Raw genomic sequence first — 20,417 nt, 5'->3', positions numbered from 1 at the left:
AATTGTTATAATAATCAAAATTATTATTATAATAAAAAAATCAAAATTATTATTAATAAGTGTTATTGTTTTGTGAAATAAGAAATAATTTCAAAATAAATAAAAAAATAAAATTATTATTAATAAATTGTTATTGTTTTGTAAATTAAATAAAATTTAATGGTATTTATTTTTAATTATTATTAAATTTATAATTTATTTGTTTCTATATAAACTAATATTGGCTAAACTAATATTGGTTTCTATGAGATTATAATTTCGCGGTTTATTTTAAGATGTCAAATTTTTTATTTTCATTTAAAAGGATAATTTTATTATAATTTTCCACCGTTATAATTTATAAAATTGTACACTATTCCCTTTTTTTTACCAGACTTTCCTAAAATATAATTCCTATTATAACTTTTTTACAAAACTTCCATAAAATATAATAAGTTGGATGAAATTATATGTAAAATTATAAATTATAACTTTTTTTACCAGACTTTCCTAAAATATAATTCCTATTATAACTTTTTTACAGAACTTCCATAAAATATAATAAGTTGGATGAAATTATAAGCATGTAAAATTATAAATTTGTGAATACACAGAAATCATACAAAATACAATTTTTTTGTGAAGTAAAGTTATGATTAAAAACAAATAAAAGACCAAAAACTGATCTGATCTGATCTGATCTCACTTGGCTACTGATCTGACTCCAACTCCAATTTAGAAGGACATAAAACCCACTATGCTCCTAAATTTCCAGATGAGATGCCCCTCTGCTCTCTTCTTCAATCTTAAAGAACCAACATCATTTGATTTTGAATCCGGTGAGCTCACACGCCTTTACACGAAAGTTATAAAAATATATTCTCATCTTGAGAAGACATGATTAAATCACTGCACAAAGAGTAAACAGACACAACAGAAAACCATGAAATATATTATCCCTTCAACTGCACAACAGAAAACCATGAAATATATTATCCCTTCAACTCTAGACTTCATCACCTCCCGCACCTCTGACGCAGAGAGGGCAGGGCCATGGCTTATTACAAACAACTTCTATTTTATATGCAGACCTTGCCATTTAACACCACCTAATACAACCTATCCAACCATACCTAGCCGGTCTTCTCTATAACATATACTATTAATACTCATTTGCAATTGCAAGGGTCGCAGGTACAGTTGGATCCACACTTGCAACCGCCAGAAGCGCAGCACCCACTCTCTCCCGAAACAGTAGCAGAACCCTCAAAATACCTGCCAATTCAACACATTCTCCGATCAAAAAAAATTCTAAATCCAGCGATCGCCTGGAAATCATTAAACGTAAAATTGTAGCATCATGGGTTGGGTATGATTGTAGGAAACACTTATGACTTACCCTGTGTCAGAAGCCGTGGCTGCAAATAGCGGCGCCTCCACTGTCTTCTCGCTAAAAGAAAGATCGAGGGTTCTTTTGCATCTGCAAAAACACACACACATCAACTGTTTGAAATACAAAGAAACACAACTCAAACCCCAGAAAATTCCAATTTCTATGCCCTCCTCTGTTAATATCTCAAATTCGAGCTATTTAGAAATAAAGCCAAAAATATTTCACCGATAAGCATAATTAATTAATTGAATAAGATAGAACGCTCACCCCTTGCAGCCACTGCCGCAGCCGCAGCTAGAACCGCACCCACAATTTCCTCCACAGCACGACATTTTTGCAGAGCAGAGAGAATTGAAGTCTCACCAAGCAAAGATGGGAGAAGTAAACACAAAAACCCTGGCAAAAGCAAATACCAACAAAGACGAGATGAAGAAATCAAAACCCGTGGGGGTGTATTTATCGAAGAGCCGGGCAGGAGTTGGCACAGTAAAACGAAAAATAAAATTTATTTTATTGAGAAGACCCTTGATCACCGTCCACGTGGCCATATCGCCGCCGTTGAACCACATTGGAAACGCAAATTGTACGTCAATGTCATCCTCAGATTCCAGAGAGACGTTAACCTCCACGTGTCAATGCTTCCCTGCCGAAGCCGGTCGCCCGCGCTCGACTCTGTTAAAGTCAAGAGGAAGCAGGAGGTGTGTCGCTTTTAAAAGATAAATGTGTTTATATCCTTGACGTAATGACAGCGCTCCTCGTCCCTTGTAAAATAAAATAAAATAAGAGTCTCCTAAACACAGCACGCTGTGATTTCGTCGTATTTTCCCTTGGCATTTTTATTTAAAAATGGATTAAATTTTTTAAAAATTGCAATATTTAGATATTAATCGTTCAAATTGTAAATTTCAAAGGTTTTTTTTTACTAAATTTATTTATAATCTCTTAGGAATAGGCAACAATGTAGAGACTTGTTGCCAACACATTTGGAGGTTTATTATCAGAGATGTCGGCAATAAGCATGGGTTACAATTTTTAAAAATTGTAATATTTAGATATAAATCGTTTAAATTGTAAATTTCAAAGTTTTTTTTTTAAACTAAATTTATTTATAATCTCTTAGAAATAGGCAACAATGTAGAGATTTGTTGCTAACACATTTGGAGGTTTATTATCAAAGATGCAGGCAATAAAAATGGGTTACAATTTTTAAAAATTGCAATATTTAGATATTAATGGTTTAAATGGTAAATTCCAAAGGTTTTTTTTTTAACTAAATTTATTTATAATCTCTTAGAAATAGGCAACAATGTAGAGACTTGTTGCCAACACATTTGGAGGTTTATTATCAAAGATGCAGGCATTTCTTGTGCAGTATATACTCTAGAAAACATATAAAGTAAGGGCCTTATAAGCCCTTAGCCTAGAAGACCAAAAGCTTAGGCATGAAATGATACAAGACCAACCTACCACTACCTTGATGTTGAGCAACAACGAAAATTCCTCCAAGATGGCAACCACAAAAGGGCATGTCAAAAATAGGTGGGATCAATCTTCAAAAGCCAGCCGAGAAAGTGGACATCTTCTCATGCCCGGAAATCCTCTCTTTATCGAAATTTCCCATGTGAAAATGCGGTTGTGGAGGGTCAACATGTAAAGAACCTAAGATTTAATGGGGCATCCCATTTCCACATAAGAGTAGTCCAATCTACAAACAGACCAGGAAGGTTATTTGATGAGATATAAGAATAGATCTCTTTGACTGAGAGACTGCCAGCAAAAATATGCCCAACCCAAACAAGCATGTCTTACTTCTATGACAGAACAATGCCAACATCACACAAGGATTTATGATAACATTCCCATTCGAGCACAAACCACTCTGGAAGACCTAAATCCCAAGAGTGTGGCCATGTGACAAGAGAAAATAAAGAGGGACAATAGCCCCTAAGACAAGGTAAGGTGAACACACCCTGCAGGTTAAGGAAATCAATCAGATATGGCAAGAGATGTTGAGCTCCAGACATTCAATTGATGGCATCCAAACCAATATAAACCTTTTCACCTCTACCCACCTGCCAACATAGATTACCACAGAGCCAAGTTGTTGCTACCAACATGATTTGCTAGATGAAAGAAGCCCCGCTTTTGGAGGGTGCACCAGTGGAAACCCAATCCTCTAAGCAAGATTGTTGCAAATAATTATCAAGAAATATTTCTGACCAAATACCATGTTCATTAAAAACCCTCCATAGATTCTTGGATAATAATGCAAGGTTAAAACTACTGGTATCCCTCAGACCCCAACCACCCATCTTTGTTGGCTTGGAGAGTGAGTTGAGCCTGATGAGATGGATCTTCTTGGATTTTCTAGTGCCATACCAAAGAAAATGTGAAATAATGGTGTTGATTATGCTTATGACTGTCGAGGGGAGGTGGAACAAGTGCATCCAAAAATATCGTTATTCCTAGCAAGACCACCTTTACCAAAATACTTTGCCATCCAGGGTAAGCCATTGTGATCCTACAAATTTGAAGGAAACTATCCTTTATCATTTATTAATGGAACTATTTACCAAGATGCATCATATTGATCAATTATATAAGTAAACAAATGGAAGTACTTATTTGTTTAATTGGTCACACTACCTAAGGCTCAATCACATTCCACTCAAGCATAGGCTTTATTGCACATGCTCTCTCTACCATATGCCACCCCCAAGCTAGGCAATGACACCACAAAAAAAGGTGCTCACGAAATTGTTGCTCTATATCAAGTTTATCAAACCTCCACTCCAAGGGTCTCACTAGTGAGTTATATAGAACAACACAACAACTTTGGCACCCTACTACCCACCCCACACAAAAAGGAGAAGGTGTTCCATCATTGTTGAATAATACCTTAGGAGCCTCCCCCTCCAATGTTCTTTAGTGTGTGTGTAGAGGTCCAATCATTGTCCACTTTTCCAACAAAAATCCTTCCTCTTTTATGGGTTTTATAGGTCACCTTGCTTGTTTCTTCAAACCAAAATATGTAGCCTTCATGGCTTTATCCCTAACCAGTGCCTTTACTTTTTTTCTTCTGTAATTTTCTTCTCCCAAGTTTCACTTCATCTTTTCCCTTGCATTTACTTTATTATCATAATTTCTTATATTCTTTTTGTACCTTCATATAGTTCTCGTTGTCTACAACTTGCTTACAAATATCCATGACTATGAAGCTCCATGCCTCCTTTCTAGTTGTGCATGCGAGTACAAAATGGATTTCTAGCCATTCATGTGAGTGTTGGTTGGTCTTCATCGATCATTCTAATGAAAGGGAGACACACATACTCTCCCTTACACAAAATCATGGCCTCTTCTACATCTTATTGTTATCTTCCTCAATCACATGCACTCTCCTTTCCACATGCATTGGTGTTTTAATAGTAATTATTTCCTAAAAGAGTGAACCTAGTTTCCCTGCAATTCACCCCCATTGAGGTGTTGGAATGAATTTCCAAGTAAGTGTGATAAATTTCTAAAAGTTATTTGACTACTCATCTCATAGATCCCATCAATGATTTACTCTACCCATGTTTTCATAACTATGAAAGGTGTACCCTCCCCTCACCACCACATGCATCCAATGGTTGGTAGTTGGTGTTTCTAAATTTTTAATAAGGCACATGATGATGAAGGAAAAAATGTAAGGTTGGGGCACATGAGAACATTTAGGATTATTTGGCATGTATGGCTCCCTTATGACCCCCTCACTCTTCCTATCCTATGGAATCATCGCCCCTCTTTTATGTGCTTCTGCCTTAGTGAGCCTTGGATGTCTTTATTAAATAAATACATGCAATAATTATATTATTTTCATTTCCATGACATGTCTTCCTCATGACACAAAATAAAGCATGGTTACTAAATATCCTTGTGAAAATATAATCATTAAATAATCATGATTAATTACAATTGATTATAGAGATTAGTAATTAGGGGTGTTACTATGTCAATTGCACCAATGAATCAAATAATATCTATGAAACATAAAATCACCATGCAATCACATGTTTTACATATACCTTTCAAACCTTTTCTCAAACAGAAAAAATTTGACTATCTTTTATTGAAAAAAGGTAGTTACAATATTCATAGGTATGTATCTCCCAACATTCATGTTCTTCATCTAATGCCTATTGTGTAATCTAGTTCTTCTGGAGCAGAAGATATATTGACTAACAATCTATTTAACTAATATATAGCAAACAAAATACATTCACTTCTAACTCTCTACTTCTAATTTGTTTGATAAATAGGATCTAGATTATCTCTAGCATTGTGTTCTTCTACGATCCATATGCAAAAAATGTTATTTTTCAACATTTTGTATCTATTTATGAGGATAATATCAACCCAGTAAAAAAACATGCAACACCTCCACGAAATCAATGTAAATACCTTCAACACTTGAAGCTCCATGAAATTGTTGAAGATCCATTGATGAAAGAAGTATAATAGATTTCTCCCAGTAGACCTCTAATCCCATGCTTGTAGAGGCCATCGACCACCATGTTTTGTTCCCTAAATATGTGAGAAAAGGATATTTTCTAGAAAGTCGATGATATATCTCTTATGCGATGCATCCAATATATTAATGAAGTAGGCCCAAAAGATGAATGACCCTTTCTATGATCGTTTTAGAGTCGCCTACAACCTCCAAATCCTCTAAGGCCAAGCATCTTGCACATAAAAACAAACCCCATAGAGCCAAAATGTATTCCCTATTGTTTGTTCCTTCTCCCCCATGCCAATGGAAATGATAGTATTGTGCAGGCCATAGGAATACATAAGTTCCACATCCACAATTCCCTAGTTTGGAAGCCCCATCAAAAAAACCCATCGGACCCGATGATCCTATCTCTCTAATGTTTACTATCCTCCTTCAATGACTCTACACCCATATCCCAAATTCCTAAAAAGAAAACGTATTCTTAAGACTTATACCTCACACGTCAAGATTAATCTATTCAAAAATACATATACCTTTCAAACTCGATACCAGATAAACAAAAATAACCACAAACTACAATCAATGTCACTTTGTAAATATTCTCACCAAGTCTCTTTACAATTATGTAATTGTAGATATTTTCTTCATTTATTGAGTTAAGATACAATATAATAATGGCTCTAAGGTAAAAAAATATATATGAAAGAAAAGATGAACACTTAAATATATTTTCACATCCTCAACCCTAAAATATTCATTTATTTTTTTACATGTGGATTATAGTTTATGTTCCTATTCCATAGATTTTACATGTGCGAATAAGCACATTTAATAAACACGTACTTATTATTTAACCTCTTTAACCTTTATTGGATTCTTTTGTTTTATGTTGTTAAGGGGTGTGACTGGATAAGAGGGAATATTAAGATTACCAAAATAAAATTTCAATTTCATTACAATGGAAATAACAAGGTTGTGATGCAACGACATACCTGCCAAATAAATAACTATGAAGTAGATTAAAATTTGGCCTATATATTTTCTATTTTGAATACATCGGTATCGGCTTCCATAGGTGCAGTAGCTTATGTGCTGTAGTGGGTGTCAAAGCATAGGATCTGTGCTCATTTCCCTGGTTTTGACATTGATTTCTAATGAGTAGGCTAAAATTTTGGCTGATTGGCTTAAAATAGAGCAAGTAAGATACCCAGATCTAAGTGAAGCTTTTGAAGTGTGGTGTTACAGATCTAAAGAAGCAAAAATGAGACTTATTTTCTTTGGGTCTAATTAGTGTTAGTACCAGCAATACCTCTAATGTTACCGATGTTGGCCATTAATATAATTAGCTTCAAACAGATCAAGCAAGACATCCAAATTTTAGTGAAGCTTTGAAGTGTGGTGTTAGACATGTAGGTCAACAAAGAGGATATTGCCTTTATATCTGAATGGCATTAGTAGTAGCTCCATAGTGTGCAATATTGGTCATTAATATAATTGTAAAAGTGTAAGTCATTTGCACATGTATCTCATGTTGTAATGTATATTTAACACTCTTGTTGTTGCTTTATTACTTTAGCTCAGAGAGGTTGTAATTGATGCTATTAACCTCCTTGGGATGGCAATACAAGTTTAATAAAACAAATTGCACTCGAGTTGAATGCAAAAATACAAATTCTAAGATCTAAATATTATTTAAAGAACACTTTGCAAATAAGCATAGGATATTCTATTCACCATGTTATGGAATAAATAAATAATTTAACCAATCAATAATGCTAATGCAGATTTGATCTGGATTTAAACAGGAATGCAACAAATTACATAGATAACCATAAACACAGAGATGCAGCAGAAATAATACTTCATTTCATTAATGTAAAATACTGAAATATGCTTACAAACATAAATGGAACTAAACCAGCTAGGGCGATGGTAGCTTATCTCTGAGAAGAGATGTGGCGGCTACATGCCTCTAAACTGCCTTACAATGAGGCTCAAGGGCCTTTTTATCATTGAACAATAAGAGCAAACCCTAAACAACCAAAACCCTAACCCGAGGAGATGTAACACTAAGAGTTTATGGGCCCCGTTGGGGTGAGTTGGACAGCCAACTTCCCGAGGTCGTGACTTGGTCATATTATCTCCGTTTGACGTGCATGATAACCCGTTGGAAAGATCTCTCCGAGGAGTACGACGCATAAGACAATTTTTGGCAATTTCTCGCTGGCGGTAGATTTCCATAAAAACGTCATTTAGGCCCTTAAAATGGCTCTAGAAGTTTAGGACCCGAAAAAATGCTAAAAATAGTAAATTGTGCTACAATTAAGGAAACTAAAAAATTGAAAGAAGCAATGGTGGTGGTCCAAGTGGAATTGGCGGGTGGCCACCAATATCCACCAGGATCATTCCTCCCCCCTTAGGAAGCAATGGTCCCCATTGCGTTGATTTCCTCCATGAGATGAGGAAACTTCTGCTGAACTTGGTCCCTGGTAAGCCACTTGCCTTGGTGAAGGAGTTGGCCTACTTTGACAACTCGATACAGTTGGATATTCTGCGGGCGAGTGTGCTTGATATGTGTGTCCATGATCTGATTAATTGCAGCTTGTTCCATGCAATTTGGATTTAACTCTATGGGTGTGAGTTGTTCTACAATGTCGGATTTGTCTAGTAATGGTGGAAAGTATGGCCGAAGGCGGTCCACAATGAAAACTGGGTGCAGGCCAAGGAATGGGGGAATGCTGAGCTCAAATGAATTATATCCCACAGCCTTGGTAATGGTGTAAGGACCATATTAGAGTGGTTTGAGTTTCTGATAGGCTTCGGTAAGGCGTTCCTTTTGCAAATGCAACCAGACTTTGTCGCCCACCTGAAACTTGTGTGGCACCCGATGTTGATCATGTCCTTTCTTGTACTTGGCATTTGATTTCTCCAGAATGTCATGGACCTACTGGCGGATATGTTGGATGTGCTCAATGAAGTTGTTTGCCTTATCTATTTCAGGACGGACATGAGTCGAATCTGCGTGAGTAGTTGAAATGGCATGGCCACATCAATGGGACATAGTGGATGGAATCCCAAGCCCACCTGAAAAGGGCTGTGGCTAATCGAGCTATGGAGAGCCCCATTGTAGCTGTGCTAAACATAGGGGAGGCTGTCGTCCCATATGTGTGGATGCTTTGAGTTATACATGCATAGAATGTGTACAATCATCCTGTTGACAACCTCTATTTGGCCATCAGTTTGAGGATGAAAGGTTGTGGACTTAGTGAGTTTGGTGTCCAACATTGACCAAAGACTGGACCAAAATGTACTGAGGAACCTTCTGTCTAGATTTGACATGATAGACTTTGGGATCCCAAAGTGTACCCACACTCGTTCAAAGAAGAGTTTAACAATGGCTTCGGCTGTGATATTCTTCTTGCAAGCCGCCATAATGGCCATCTTCGAGAACCTGTCGATGACCACAAAAACACAGTCATTTCCATGCTTAGTGGAAGGAAGGCCTGACATGTAATCCATGGAGATGGATTCCCAAGGTCAATAGGGATAGGCAGCAGGGTATAGAGACCTTGCTTCTTGATGGTCGGTTTGGCAATGGCACAGGCAATGCATGATCTGATGTACTTCCTGACATCCTGTTGAAGATTTGGCCAATAGAAATACTTCTGCAATACTGCCACCGTTTTCTCGACCCTGAAATGCCCAGTACCTCGACTGTAGTGTGCTTCCCAAATCATCTTGGCACGCTCGCTTGAAGGAACACAAAGGTAACCCAAGTGGCATAATAGGGCATCCTGGAGGTGGAAATCTGGAACATGATGACCCTCCAAGAGTGTCTGGTATGTGTGGCCGAATTCTGGGTCGCTTTTGTAGAGAAGTGGTGAATCATAAGTCTCATGCCCACAAGAGTTCAGCACGGTGGTTAACGCCATGATCGGTGGTCGACTGAGACAATATGAAACATTATTGGTGTTGCCCTTCTTATACTTGATATTCAAATGTAACTGTTGCAAGTATGTGGAACACTTCTGATGGCGATCATTCTGCAATTTCCCTTGGGTCTGTATGAACTGCAGGGGTCGGTGGTCTATGTGGATGACTGTTTCCTTCCCCAAAATGTAATGCTTCCATTGTCGGCAGGCCTGCACAATGGAATACATCTCTTTGTCATAAGTGGGACACTTCCAGACTGTGTCTGAAAGTGTCTCACTATGATATGCCACTAGATGCCCGTGTTGAGTAAAGACTGCCCCAATAGTATAGTTAGAGGCATCTGTCTCGACCTCAAATGGTTGTTCCAAGTCTAGTAATGCAAGCACTGGTGTCGAGCAGAGGCGATCCTTCAACTCTGTGAATGCCTTCTGTTGAGATTCATACCAAAAGAATTTTGCTTTTGCTCCTCCCTTGGTGACTTAACTCAAGGGCCAAGTGATATGAGAAAATCCCAACAAGAACCTATGGTAGAAGTTGGCAAGACTTAGAAAGCTACGAAGCTTTGTCAGAGTGGTTGGGGATGGCCAATCCCGAATGACTTGGATCTTGGCTGGATCCACATGCACCCCCTTTTCATCAATAATGTATCCCAGATACTGAACCTGGGTCATGCCAAAAGTGAATTTCTCCAAATTGGCACATAACTTGTGTTTCCACAGTGTTTGGAGAACCTATCGGATGTGGTGGAGGTGCTCTTCCCAACTCTGGCTTAAGATCAGGATGTCATCCAAGTATACCACTACAAATGAGTTGGTGAATGGCTGCAAGACGTCATCCATTAGCCTCATGAAGGTTGCAGGAGCATTCGTCAATCTGAAAGGCATAACCAACCATTCTAAAAGGCCCTCCTTGGTTTTAAAGGCAGTCTTCCACACATCAGAGGGTTCAATTGGTACCTGGTGATATCCTAACTTCAAATCGATCTTTCTGAAATATGTTGCCCCCTTCATTTGCTCCAAGAGGTCATCAATCCATGGGATCGGGTACCTATTACAGACAGTGATCTTGTTCAATGCATGATAGTTAATATAGAGCCTCCAAGTCCCATGCTTCTTCTATACCAACACGATCGGGCTCCCACAGGGTGATGAACTCGGACGGATGTGACCTTTCTGCAGCAGCTCCTGAATCTGCCTCTTGATTTCATTGTTCTCCAGAACGGAGCGCCGATAGATTGGTCCATTAGATAGCGGTGCACCTGGGGTTAGATCGATGGAGTGCTTGACCTGACAATGTAGAGGAACCCCTGCGGGGGAGGTGAAGATGTCCTCGTACTCCTCCATGACCTTGTCCATCTATAGTTGTCGTGCAGAGGGGCCCTGTCTGGAGGTCGTGGCCACCGTCTTCTTCTTTCCTTGAGGGCGTATCATCAGGAAAACAAATTTCCCAGTTTTGGAAATGAGCTTACTACATTCTTTTGCAGTAACCAAAGAGATGACGGTAGCCAGTGCTACCTCCGGTATCCTGTACAATTTATTTCCCAAAGTAACAATAATAGCACAGGGCATTGATTCATACATAGCATGTCACTTCCACAAGTATGGTTGTCCTAATAATACATCACAAACTTCAAGTGGAGTAATGTCACACAATACCTCATCTGTGAAGGGCTTGAAGTTGTATGGAAGGCGACACTGCTAGCTCACACGAAGATCCCGTCCTTGGTGAAGCCACCCGATGGTGTATGGTTGTGGATGTGATGTGGTCGGTAAGCCCAGCCGCTTCATGACCTCTGCTGAAATGAGGTTCTTTTGGCTCTCGTTGTCGACAATGAACTATAGCAGGGAGCCCTTTACCCACATCTAGGAGTGGAAGAGACACTTCTCCTCCTCTGGATCTTCGGATTCCTCCTTCTGGATCTTTATGGTGGAAATGATGGCATTGGGCTCGGCATCGATAATATGCTCCCTTTGTCATTCCCCTTTTTGGGTTCTGACTCAGAGTTAAAACATGCATATGCTTCTGAAACCTTTAGCTCGGCCACCAGTGACTGCTTGGACCGACACTCACTTGTGTTGTGAGTGGAGCTCTTATGGAACTCACCCCACTTTCTTGTTTCCTTTTTCGGCTTCGCGACGTTGTTCTTTGCTTGCAGCTTTGGTGGGTTGTCTTGGGCCGCCCCGCCTTGGCTTTGTCCTTTGTTCTGCAGTTTGAGGGCACCTTTCCCTTGCTTCGGATTCGCAGATCTAAAGTCTCGCTTCTTCTGTTTAAATTTTTGCTCAACCTTGACGGTATATCGATATGTCGTGCCAAGCGAGGAGATGTTCAAGAATTCTATTTCTTCCTGGGTGTACTTGTGCAGGCAGCCGCAGTATTTGAGTAGCAAATTCTACTTTGAATCCTTACTAGCCAACTTTGTGCGAAGGGTATGGAAAATATTGGTAAACTCTGGCACATCTTGGTCCCTTCCCTGTTGCAGCGTGGTCCACTTTATGTATTGATCCTCATAGCTTTCGACTAGGTAGTACTGCTCCTTGATGGCATCTCGGAATGAATTCCAAGTGGGTGCGGCTGAAAATAGTGAGCCAGTACTTTCATCCTTCTTCTTGTAGTAGGTTTCCCACCAGTCCTTGATGTGGGTGGTTGCTTTGAGAAGAGCGAAAATAATCTTTTCCCGACTGGAAAAATCATGAACAAAAAAATAACCCTCTAGCAGACTTAACCATTTATCGATGGCATCTGCATCTATTTGATCCTCGAATATGGGGATTTCAAAATTAACTCGTACCTTAAACAGTGTGGCGTTTCTATAGTAGCTATTGGAAGTTGATGCGTTGCCCCTGGGTAGCCGTTGAAGGATTTGGGCAAATTTGTTCATCATCGCATTCCTTTGTCGCTCGAGGGCTTCTTTGAGCAAGATTTTGATAGGATCTCTTGTCCCCTCATCTTTATTTTCATCCTCCATGGGTGGCCGTTGGGATTTGTGAGGCTGGTCTTGCAAAGGTTCGACCAGTTCAAGACCTAGCTCCTTATATCCTGACCTCGTTGGGGACATGCAAATAAAAACAGAAAAAAAAAACAGACCGCTCTCATACCACTGATCTAGATTTAAACAGGAACACAACAAATTACAGAGATAACCATAAAAACAGAGATGCAACGGAAATAATACTTCATTTCATTAATGTAAAATACTGAAATATGCTTACAAACAAAAATGGAAATAAACCAGTTAGGGCGATGGTAGCTTATCTCTGAGAAGAGGCGTTGTCTAGTCAATTTAGTGTCCTAAATTGCTCTACATAAATTATCAATCCGGGTATCGTAAACTGATGAAGTGTGGTGCACTATATGTGCTTAGTTAACCTTTCTCTTACTTCGTTGTTTTATAGTTTATGTTGTTTTTGGGGGTTTTGTTTCTCATGCTTAAGGAAATTAATCTAAGAGAGAAAAGTTATGCTTCTAGATGAAATCTCTAAATGTTAATGGACAACTAAATCTAATGACTTTTAATGTTAAAATCTAATTTCTAAAGAAGGGAGAAAAGGAAATGAACATTAAATAAAAACAAATCAAAACTTTGAATAGTTAGATTAATCTAAGCTGGAAAAATGTCTATGAAATGAAAGCAAAAATGATAATGCTATTTGAAATGGAAAGCAAATACAAAACATGTAACTAAATGAAGTGTTTTGTCACTCTGCTACACAATTTTGGGAGAACGACCTCCTTGTGATAGCATTTTGAGGGATTCAATACTTCATTGTTCTAAAACTGAAAATGAAATTTAAATGAAAGACTAAGACTGAAAGTGAAATTGCAACTAATCTACTATAACAGCTAAATGAAGTGCTTTATCACTCTGCTACACAATTTTGGGAGAACTACCTCCTTGTGATAGCATTTTGAGGGATTCCATACTTCATTGTTCTAAGAAAAAGTAAACATAAAAATGCAGACAAAAGACTCATTCATAATTGAAATACTCCACCACTTAGTTTTAAGATGAACCATCAACTGAAAGGGCTTTCGGAAATATTCACTTACAACATGAGTTATTAAACTAACATCAAATCTATTGTGCGCTCTAATGCTCCAAGCACCAATTGGAAAATAGGAGGACTACTTTCTTGGACTATTTTGCTAAGCATAGATTACACAGTTAGATAAATCTACAATTAACCGGTTGAACACACTTGCATGAATTAAATTTGCATGAATGGAAAATCTAAACTATTAAACTTGAAAACAATCATAAAGATAAAATGACATACTTGAATGAAATCAAAGCAAAACTACAAAATAGAATCTACTCTACCTTACATTCTAATATGGTCCATGACATTTCCTACTTCACATCTCCTTCCATGTTGGGAACTTCAAAGCTTTATTCAAATTCTTCAAAATTACAAAGTACAACAAGTTGAGATAACAAAGTTTACAAAGCTTTCAAATAAAGAAGAGATATATCCTATTTATACAAAAATATGAGGAGTCATCTCATCAATGAGAGTCCATGAATTTCTCCCTATACCTCTAGAGTTACAATGAAAATAGGAAATGATAAGACACATGTCTTCTTAGAGTTTCAATACAAATATGAAATGTGACACATATCCTCATGATCCCATGATCCTCTCCACTCAAATTCGAATTTGGCCTTAGGATGCCATATAAAGGTCTTCTAGAAGCTTCCTTTTGACTTACACATGTCAACAATCTCATCCCACTTGTTAGGTATAAGCATATGCACATTATTTTCTAATTTTTAACCACAAATTCACTTAAAAATGCTAAGATTTAATAAATTTTGGAAAAACATAGATGTGACCCAATAATGATGAAAGTGAGATGAATGTAGTGACATGGTAATGAAATGAAGGTGAAATGGAGGTGATATAATGGACATGATACTGAAAGTGTAATGGAAGTGAATGACAATTTCAAGACCCAACAGGTGTGGCGGCTACATGCCTCTAAAATGCATTACAATGAGGTTCAAGGGCCTTTTTATTATTGAACAATAAGAGCAAACCCTAAGCAACCAAAACCCTAACCCGAGGAGATGTAACACCAAGAGTTTATGGGCCCCGTTGGGGTGAGTTGGACAACCAACTTCCCAGGGTCGTGACTTGGTCATATTATCTCTGTTTGACGCGCATGATAACCCGTTGGAAAGATCTATCTGAGGAATATGACAGAAAAGATGATTTTGGACAATATATCGTTGGTGGTATATTTCCAAAAAAACATCGTTTAGGGCCTCAAAACGGCTTTGGAAGTTTAGGACCTGAAAACTGCTAAAAATAGTAAATTGTGCTACAATTAAGGAAATTGAAAAACAGAAAGAAGCAATGGTGGGGGTCCAAGTGGAATTGGCAGGTGGCCACCAATATCCACTTGGATCAAGATTCCCTACCATAAGCTTCAAAAATTATATCGACCTACTTTCAATAATCATGCTACTCGATCCTACAGTTATTGAGAACACTTTAGCATTGATTTGTGTATAACGCAAAAGAAAAATAGGATTTCTAGAATCATTTATTCATTCGGATGCACAGAATAGTATATCGTTTTATTCACAATAATTTCCCAACTTCTAAACCATGTGCCATGCATGAACCCTCACACAAATTAAAACACAAGTAAAGCTATGATGCAATTTTCCTTATATGGATTTAGAACCATAAAATAAAACATTTAAATAATAATACATTATGCTTATCAGAATTGAAGGATATATGCCTAACAAAGAGAATTATAAGAGTTTGGAAGGTCTTGTATAGCGATCAAAATGCATAACTATGGTGTCATGTAATGGTGCATGATGGGATCTTTTCTAAGTCCATCATCGAGCTCCAAATATTCAACATTTATCCTATAGATTGTTTTCCATATTTACCAATATGTCTCTTAGAAAGACCCTAGTGAATGGCCCACTAGACTAAATGAAGACATCATTTCCATAAACAGAGTTGAACTTGCCTCAAGTACAATCCTATGAAAATAATGCAGAGATGTATTGTGTGGCAAAGAAACATGCTCTATCAAGAAAGGATAAGTCTTAGCTCCCATCTTAAATACATACTTACAAAAATCTCTATATGGAAGAAGATGGATGTGACAATAGTTTAACCTTCTAGATGCATTCAAGATGGCCTTGTCTATCTTCTCATAAGCTTTAACCATGCCATTACAAAGATCAGACGAAAATTCATCCTGAAATCAAAAGGAAAGAGAATATATATATATATATATATATGTCGAGGCAAACATGTAGATTACAGAATTCCACATAGTAGCTTGGGGTTTTTAATTCCATGCCATACATTCAATTGAATAAAAAACACGTTCTTGTGGCATCCATCAAAACCCATGGCCCAACAAGATATGGAGCCTAGACATAATTCAGAAATACACTAAAAAGTATTACCAAAATACAACAATATTAAATTTCATAGTATATAGAAATCACCCATTAGATGAACATATAGTCTATAAGACATATTAACAACCTTACACTCACCTCACTAAAGAAATTTCGAATCAAGTTGCTATATAGGTATGAGGCCACAATATTTCAAAATAAGTTCTTCTACAGGTATGAGGCCACAATACTTCTGATAGATTTCAAAATAGGGTACCTTCCTTGAAAAGAAACAACTATTAGTGGTAACTTGTATGGCTCATAATGATAAAAAGAAAAACCAACATTCAATAATGATTGCATTGAAAAATACTCATGTGCGTTGACTTACACTTGAAGAGATTCAAGTAGTGACTGAAGTGGTACCCATCCAAGCCTTACATATATCCGACCAACATTTGTGTCAACCTGATGTTATGAATATGATATCTTTAAGAATATTTTTGAAATTTCACATTAATGTTAATGCCATTTGTAAAATAACTATAGATTGTCTATTAAAATATACATTTTAATGGTTGAGCATGTTACCCAAGGTTGTGAAAAATAAACAATAGAACAACAGGTATTTTAGAATCTTCAGGGAAAGTTGTTGGATATCAATTATGTGACATGCTTTCTTTTTAATTTGTGACATTTGACCAAACAAAACAGTTACAAAATAAATAGTTGAAATCAATCATATGTTTTCCTTTGTAAAAACTTTATGAAATACTATTATTCTTGGAAAAATCATTTACAACATTCAAATCTATCCTTGTTTACAATGTAGATGGCATGTGCTTCTAAAGATGATACTTGAATCATCTCTCATAAGAGGGAAAAAACTTCAACTTTGTAGAGGAAAAATTATTTAAAACATTCAAATATATCCTCCTTTACAATGTAGATGGCATGTGCTTCTAAAGATGATACTTGAATCATCTTTTATAAACGAGAAAAAACTTCAACATTGCATTGGTCACTACAAGCATAATGAATTGTTTCTACTGTGGATGAACATGACACCTTGCAGCGGGAAGCAGGAGAAGTTAGTAATAGTCGATGAGATAAAATCACTAGTTGGTTTTGTTTCATCCTCATAATAATGCATCTATATGAAACGAAAAATATATTTCCTCATATTAGTGATTATTTCCTCATATTAGTGATTTTTAGGAAAACAGAGTACTCAAGAAAATATTGAAAATTAGACAAGTGAAAGTATAAAACAATGAAAATGAATAGCACTAAAGTTACATTGACTACAATGGCTTTTGAATTTTTCTTCATCTCTACCCCAAACTTGTCCTTGCCAATGCACCCAGTGTAGCTTGTTGCACCACGACTTGATCCCCTAATCTCGTGAAAATCATCAAGAGATTCATCAGGTTTTTTTCGCAATCACTTAATTTTGTTCAACACAGATTTGTAATCATACCTATCAAAGGTGCAATAAATTTCTGTGGAAAAATGTTTGAATGATTGTATGGAAGCGACATGCAATGTGTAACATCATTCCCTTATGCGCCCTTTGAATGTAAGAGTGAAAGACCTAGAAGCAACATCCTCGCAATGAATATTGTGTTTCGTGCAAAATTCAAGAAAACGAGCGGTGTGCTCTAAGAAGGTTGTTACACCCTCGCCATTGAATTTAAGATTTGAAAAGTTATTAATAATTTCCACCGACACTTTCAGTTTTGAGGTTCTAGAAAAACATGTTAAGGCTAAGAATTGGGAGGAAGCCATTAATGAGTGCGAAAAGTTCAAACATACTTCATGGGCTTAGCTTGTCATCTGGCCCTCCTTCTAGCACTAGAAATGTTGATGATGTTGGACCCGCCAAAATTCATGGGATCTCCCCAATAAAGTCCCAATTAGATCTCACACCGTTTGGTGTAGGAGTCCCGTCCGGTACTACGGGTCGATTGTCGATGCATTGGGTGTTAATGATATGCCTTGGCTACAATTATGCATAGAGTGATGTATAGTGACTTTGGTGAGAACAAGTGTGTGACCCTGCGGAGAGTCAAGTGTGATGCATGAAGGTTCTGCCACGTGGAAGGGAAAATAAGTGAGCCCCTTAAAATCCTGTAATGGTACGCAACTTGGAAGGAACACACGAGCATAATGATATCACAATATAAAATGTGAAATAATTCACAAGTTAACATTGATGAATTAATACAACAACACACATTCAACAAGATTCATACCAATGCAAATGAAATAGTTCATAAGAATAAGCGTAAGTTAAATAAAATACATTGCAAACATAACAAGAAAAGTCCTACTACATTTACAACATATGCATGAAAATGTGTCAGCGATGAGCTTTTATTAAGTGAAAGTTCCAATCATACATACACCATTGATGGACCACTAGCAGCAATAGTGGAACGTGAAGTCAACGTCGCCTGCTCCTCCAAAGAAACATATTCCTCTACACTACGCAGAAGCCAAGGCTATCACAAAACTCCCAAGCTCCTGACCCTAAGCCTAAGCTTAGCCAAAATATTGGCTCCCCAAAAGCCCTTTACATGCGTTATGAGGTTCTATTTATAACAAGAGGGGGTGACTCTTCAACTCCCCTTTGTTACTTTTGGACTACCATCATGAATCTTCAACTTCTTTACAAAATAAATCATTACATTACATCATGACTCTTCACATTCCAATATTGAAACTTGGAATTCCACTTACAAATTAATTACAAATAATATTACAATTTATACTCGTACCCATATAATACAAAATAGGGTAGAGCCAACTAGGTACCCTAATAAGACAAAATAATATCATGCCTGAGTTTGGGAGAACTCAAGCTCAACAAATTCCAATTAATGTTTGTCGGTCACGTAGTGGTGCTAAGCCTAGTACTATGTGATGACATCCCCAAAGTACGTGATGGTGTCTGGATGGAAGCAGACTCCAGCCTCCATGGAATCTTGGTACAATGATTTGGAACCATTTTCTACTTCCTTCTGAAGCATGAGAAACATTGTCCGCACTTGGACGGGGCCATCGATGTAGTTGTGCATGTTTTATCTATTCACCTCTAAATCCTCCTTGGTGGAAATTTGTCCCAAATTCTACAAGTATTCCTTTATCTCCTTTTTTACCTGGTTCCTAGGTTTGGCTTTAGTTAGTGATCCAACTAATGGGATCCTATGGTTCTTCACCAAGAAATCCAAACTATTGTAAATACGTGCATACGAGGTTTGAATGTTACCAATCAATGAGGTGAGTTGCTTGCAGTTCTGGATCAACATCCACACTCTTTCTTACTCCAACTCAGCATGTGGCTTCATTTTATTACCCAAGTCAAGTGGTGCCCCTTTGTATTGCATTGTCCATTCATGTACAATGGCAATTGAAACTTGCATATTTCTAAGATTTTTTACAAAGTCTTTACACTGTTGTTGCAAGCCATGCAGGCCAACTGCCTAATGCACGGTAAAAATATCCTCATAGATATTTTTCATGGTCTCTCCAAGTGTCAATACTTCACTAAGTATCACTTCCCTCATTTCCTCCAGGTGGACTTGTGCGGAAGCTACGTTTTGAGCTGTTGTGCAGAATTTTTCAACCTCCTACCTAGCAGCCTACAAGTTCTTTACCAATTGCTTATTCTCATCCATTATAAACTAAGTGTTTGACTTTGTTGCACCTGTGAAGGCCAAGTTAGCCGAGGAAATGGCTTCTGGATTTCTCCTGGTGTCGGCCATAATCACCCTTTCTCTAATAAACGTAGGAGATGTGATATCATCTAGAAAATTCTTCTTACATGCTTGTACAATCTTCTTTTGAAGTTCAATGTATGATAGATTGTACATGTCCATAATCTGGTCATCGTCAAATGGAACAACTTCCCTTTCCTTGCTTAGAGCTGACTCTAATTTCGGAGGTGGTGGACACTGAATAGTGACTTGTTGTGTGCTAGGCATCAGGTCGAAATCTTGATTCTGCAGCTCTGGTTCTACCTCTGTGTCATCGATATCTATCAATTGTTTGATCTGTTGAGAAAGCTCTTGATCTTGCATCTGTTCGCCCTCCTCCTCTGTTGGTTTTCAGTTATTTTCTTTCTCTTCAACTTGTTTATGCATTGTTTCTTTTGATATTGTGCATTGCCTTGTTCTTTCTCTTGATTTTCTTCCTCCAATCTCCTCTTCTCTACCCTCTTCTTTCATTCTACTCTCTACATCCTTTGT

General features: G+C 37.5%; 1 protein-coding gene across 1 annotated transcript; it reads right to left on the bottom strand.

Moving 5' to 3' along the window:
* Window positions 1-900: 900 nt before the first annotated feature.
* On the bottom strand, window positions 901-1,807 carry LOC149152744 (metallothionein-like protein type 2). Its single transcript, XM_089438907.1, has 3 exons — window positions 1,640-1,807; window positions 1,379-1,459; window positions 901-1,254 (listed from the first exon to the last, which is right to left on the bottom strand). The coding sequence occupies exons 1-3, from the start codon at window positions 1,702-1,704 to the stop codon at window positions 1,149-1,151; spliced, it is 252 nt and encodes an 83-aa protein (XP_089295033.1). The 5' UTR covers window positions 1,705-1,807; the 3' UTR covers window positions 901-1,148.
* Between the last annotated feature and the right edge of the window lie 18,610 nt (window positions 1,808-20,417).

This window comes from Pinus tabuliformis, chromosome 9 (genome assembly GCF_031772625.1).
Source record: "Pinus tabuliformis cultivar Carrire ecotype Pingquan chromosome 9, CPIR1, whole genome shotgun sequence".
Taxonomy (NCBI): domain Eukaryota; kingdom Viridiplantae; phylum Streptophyta; class Pinopsida; order Pinales; family Pinaceae; genus Pinus; species Pinus tabuliformis.
This window is presented reverse-complemented; position numbering and strand designations above follow the sequence as displayed.

Bases quoted from the DNA above. Each gene is read 5' to 3' on its own strand.
- LOC149152744 (XM_089438907.1), bottom strand. From the start codon at position 1,704: ATGTCGTGCTGTGGAGGAAATTGTGGGTGCGGTTCTAGCTGCGGCTGC. The intron at 1,460-1,639 runs GTGAGCGTTCTA...GTGTTTTTGCAG, and splicing joins TGCGGCAGTGGCTGCAAGGG to ATGCAAAAGAACCCTCGATC. The intron at 1,255-1,378 runs GTAAGTCATAAG...TTGAATTGGCAG, and splicing joins GCCACGGCTTCTGACACAGG to GTATTTTGAGGGTTCTGCTA.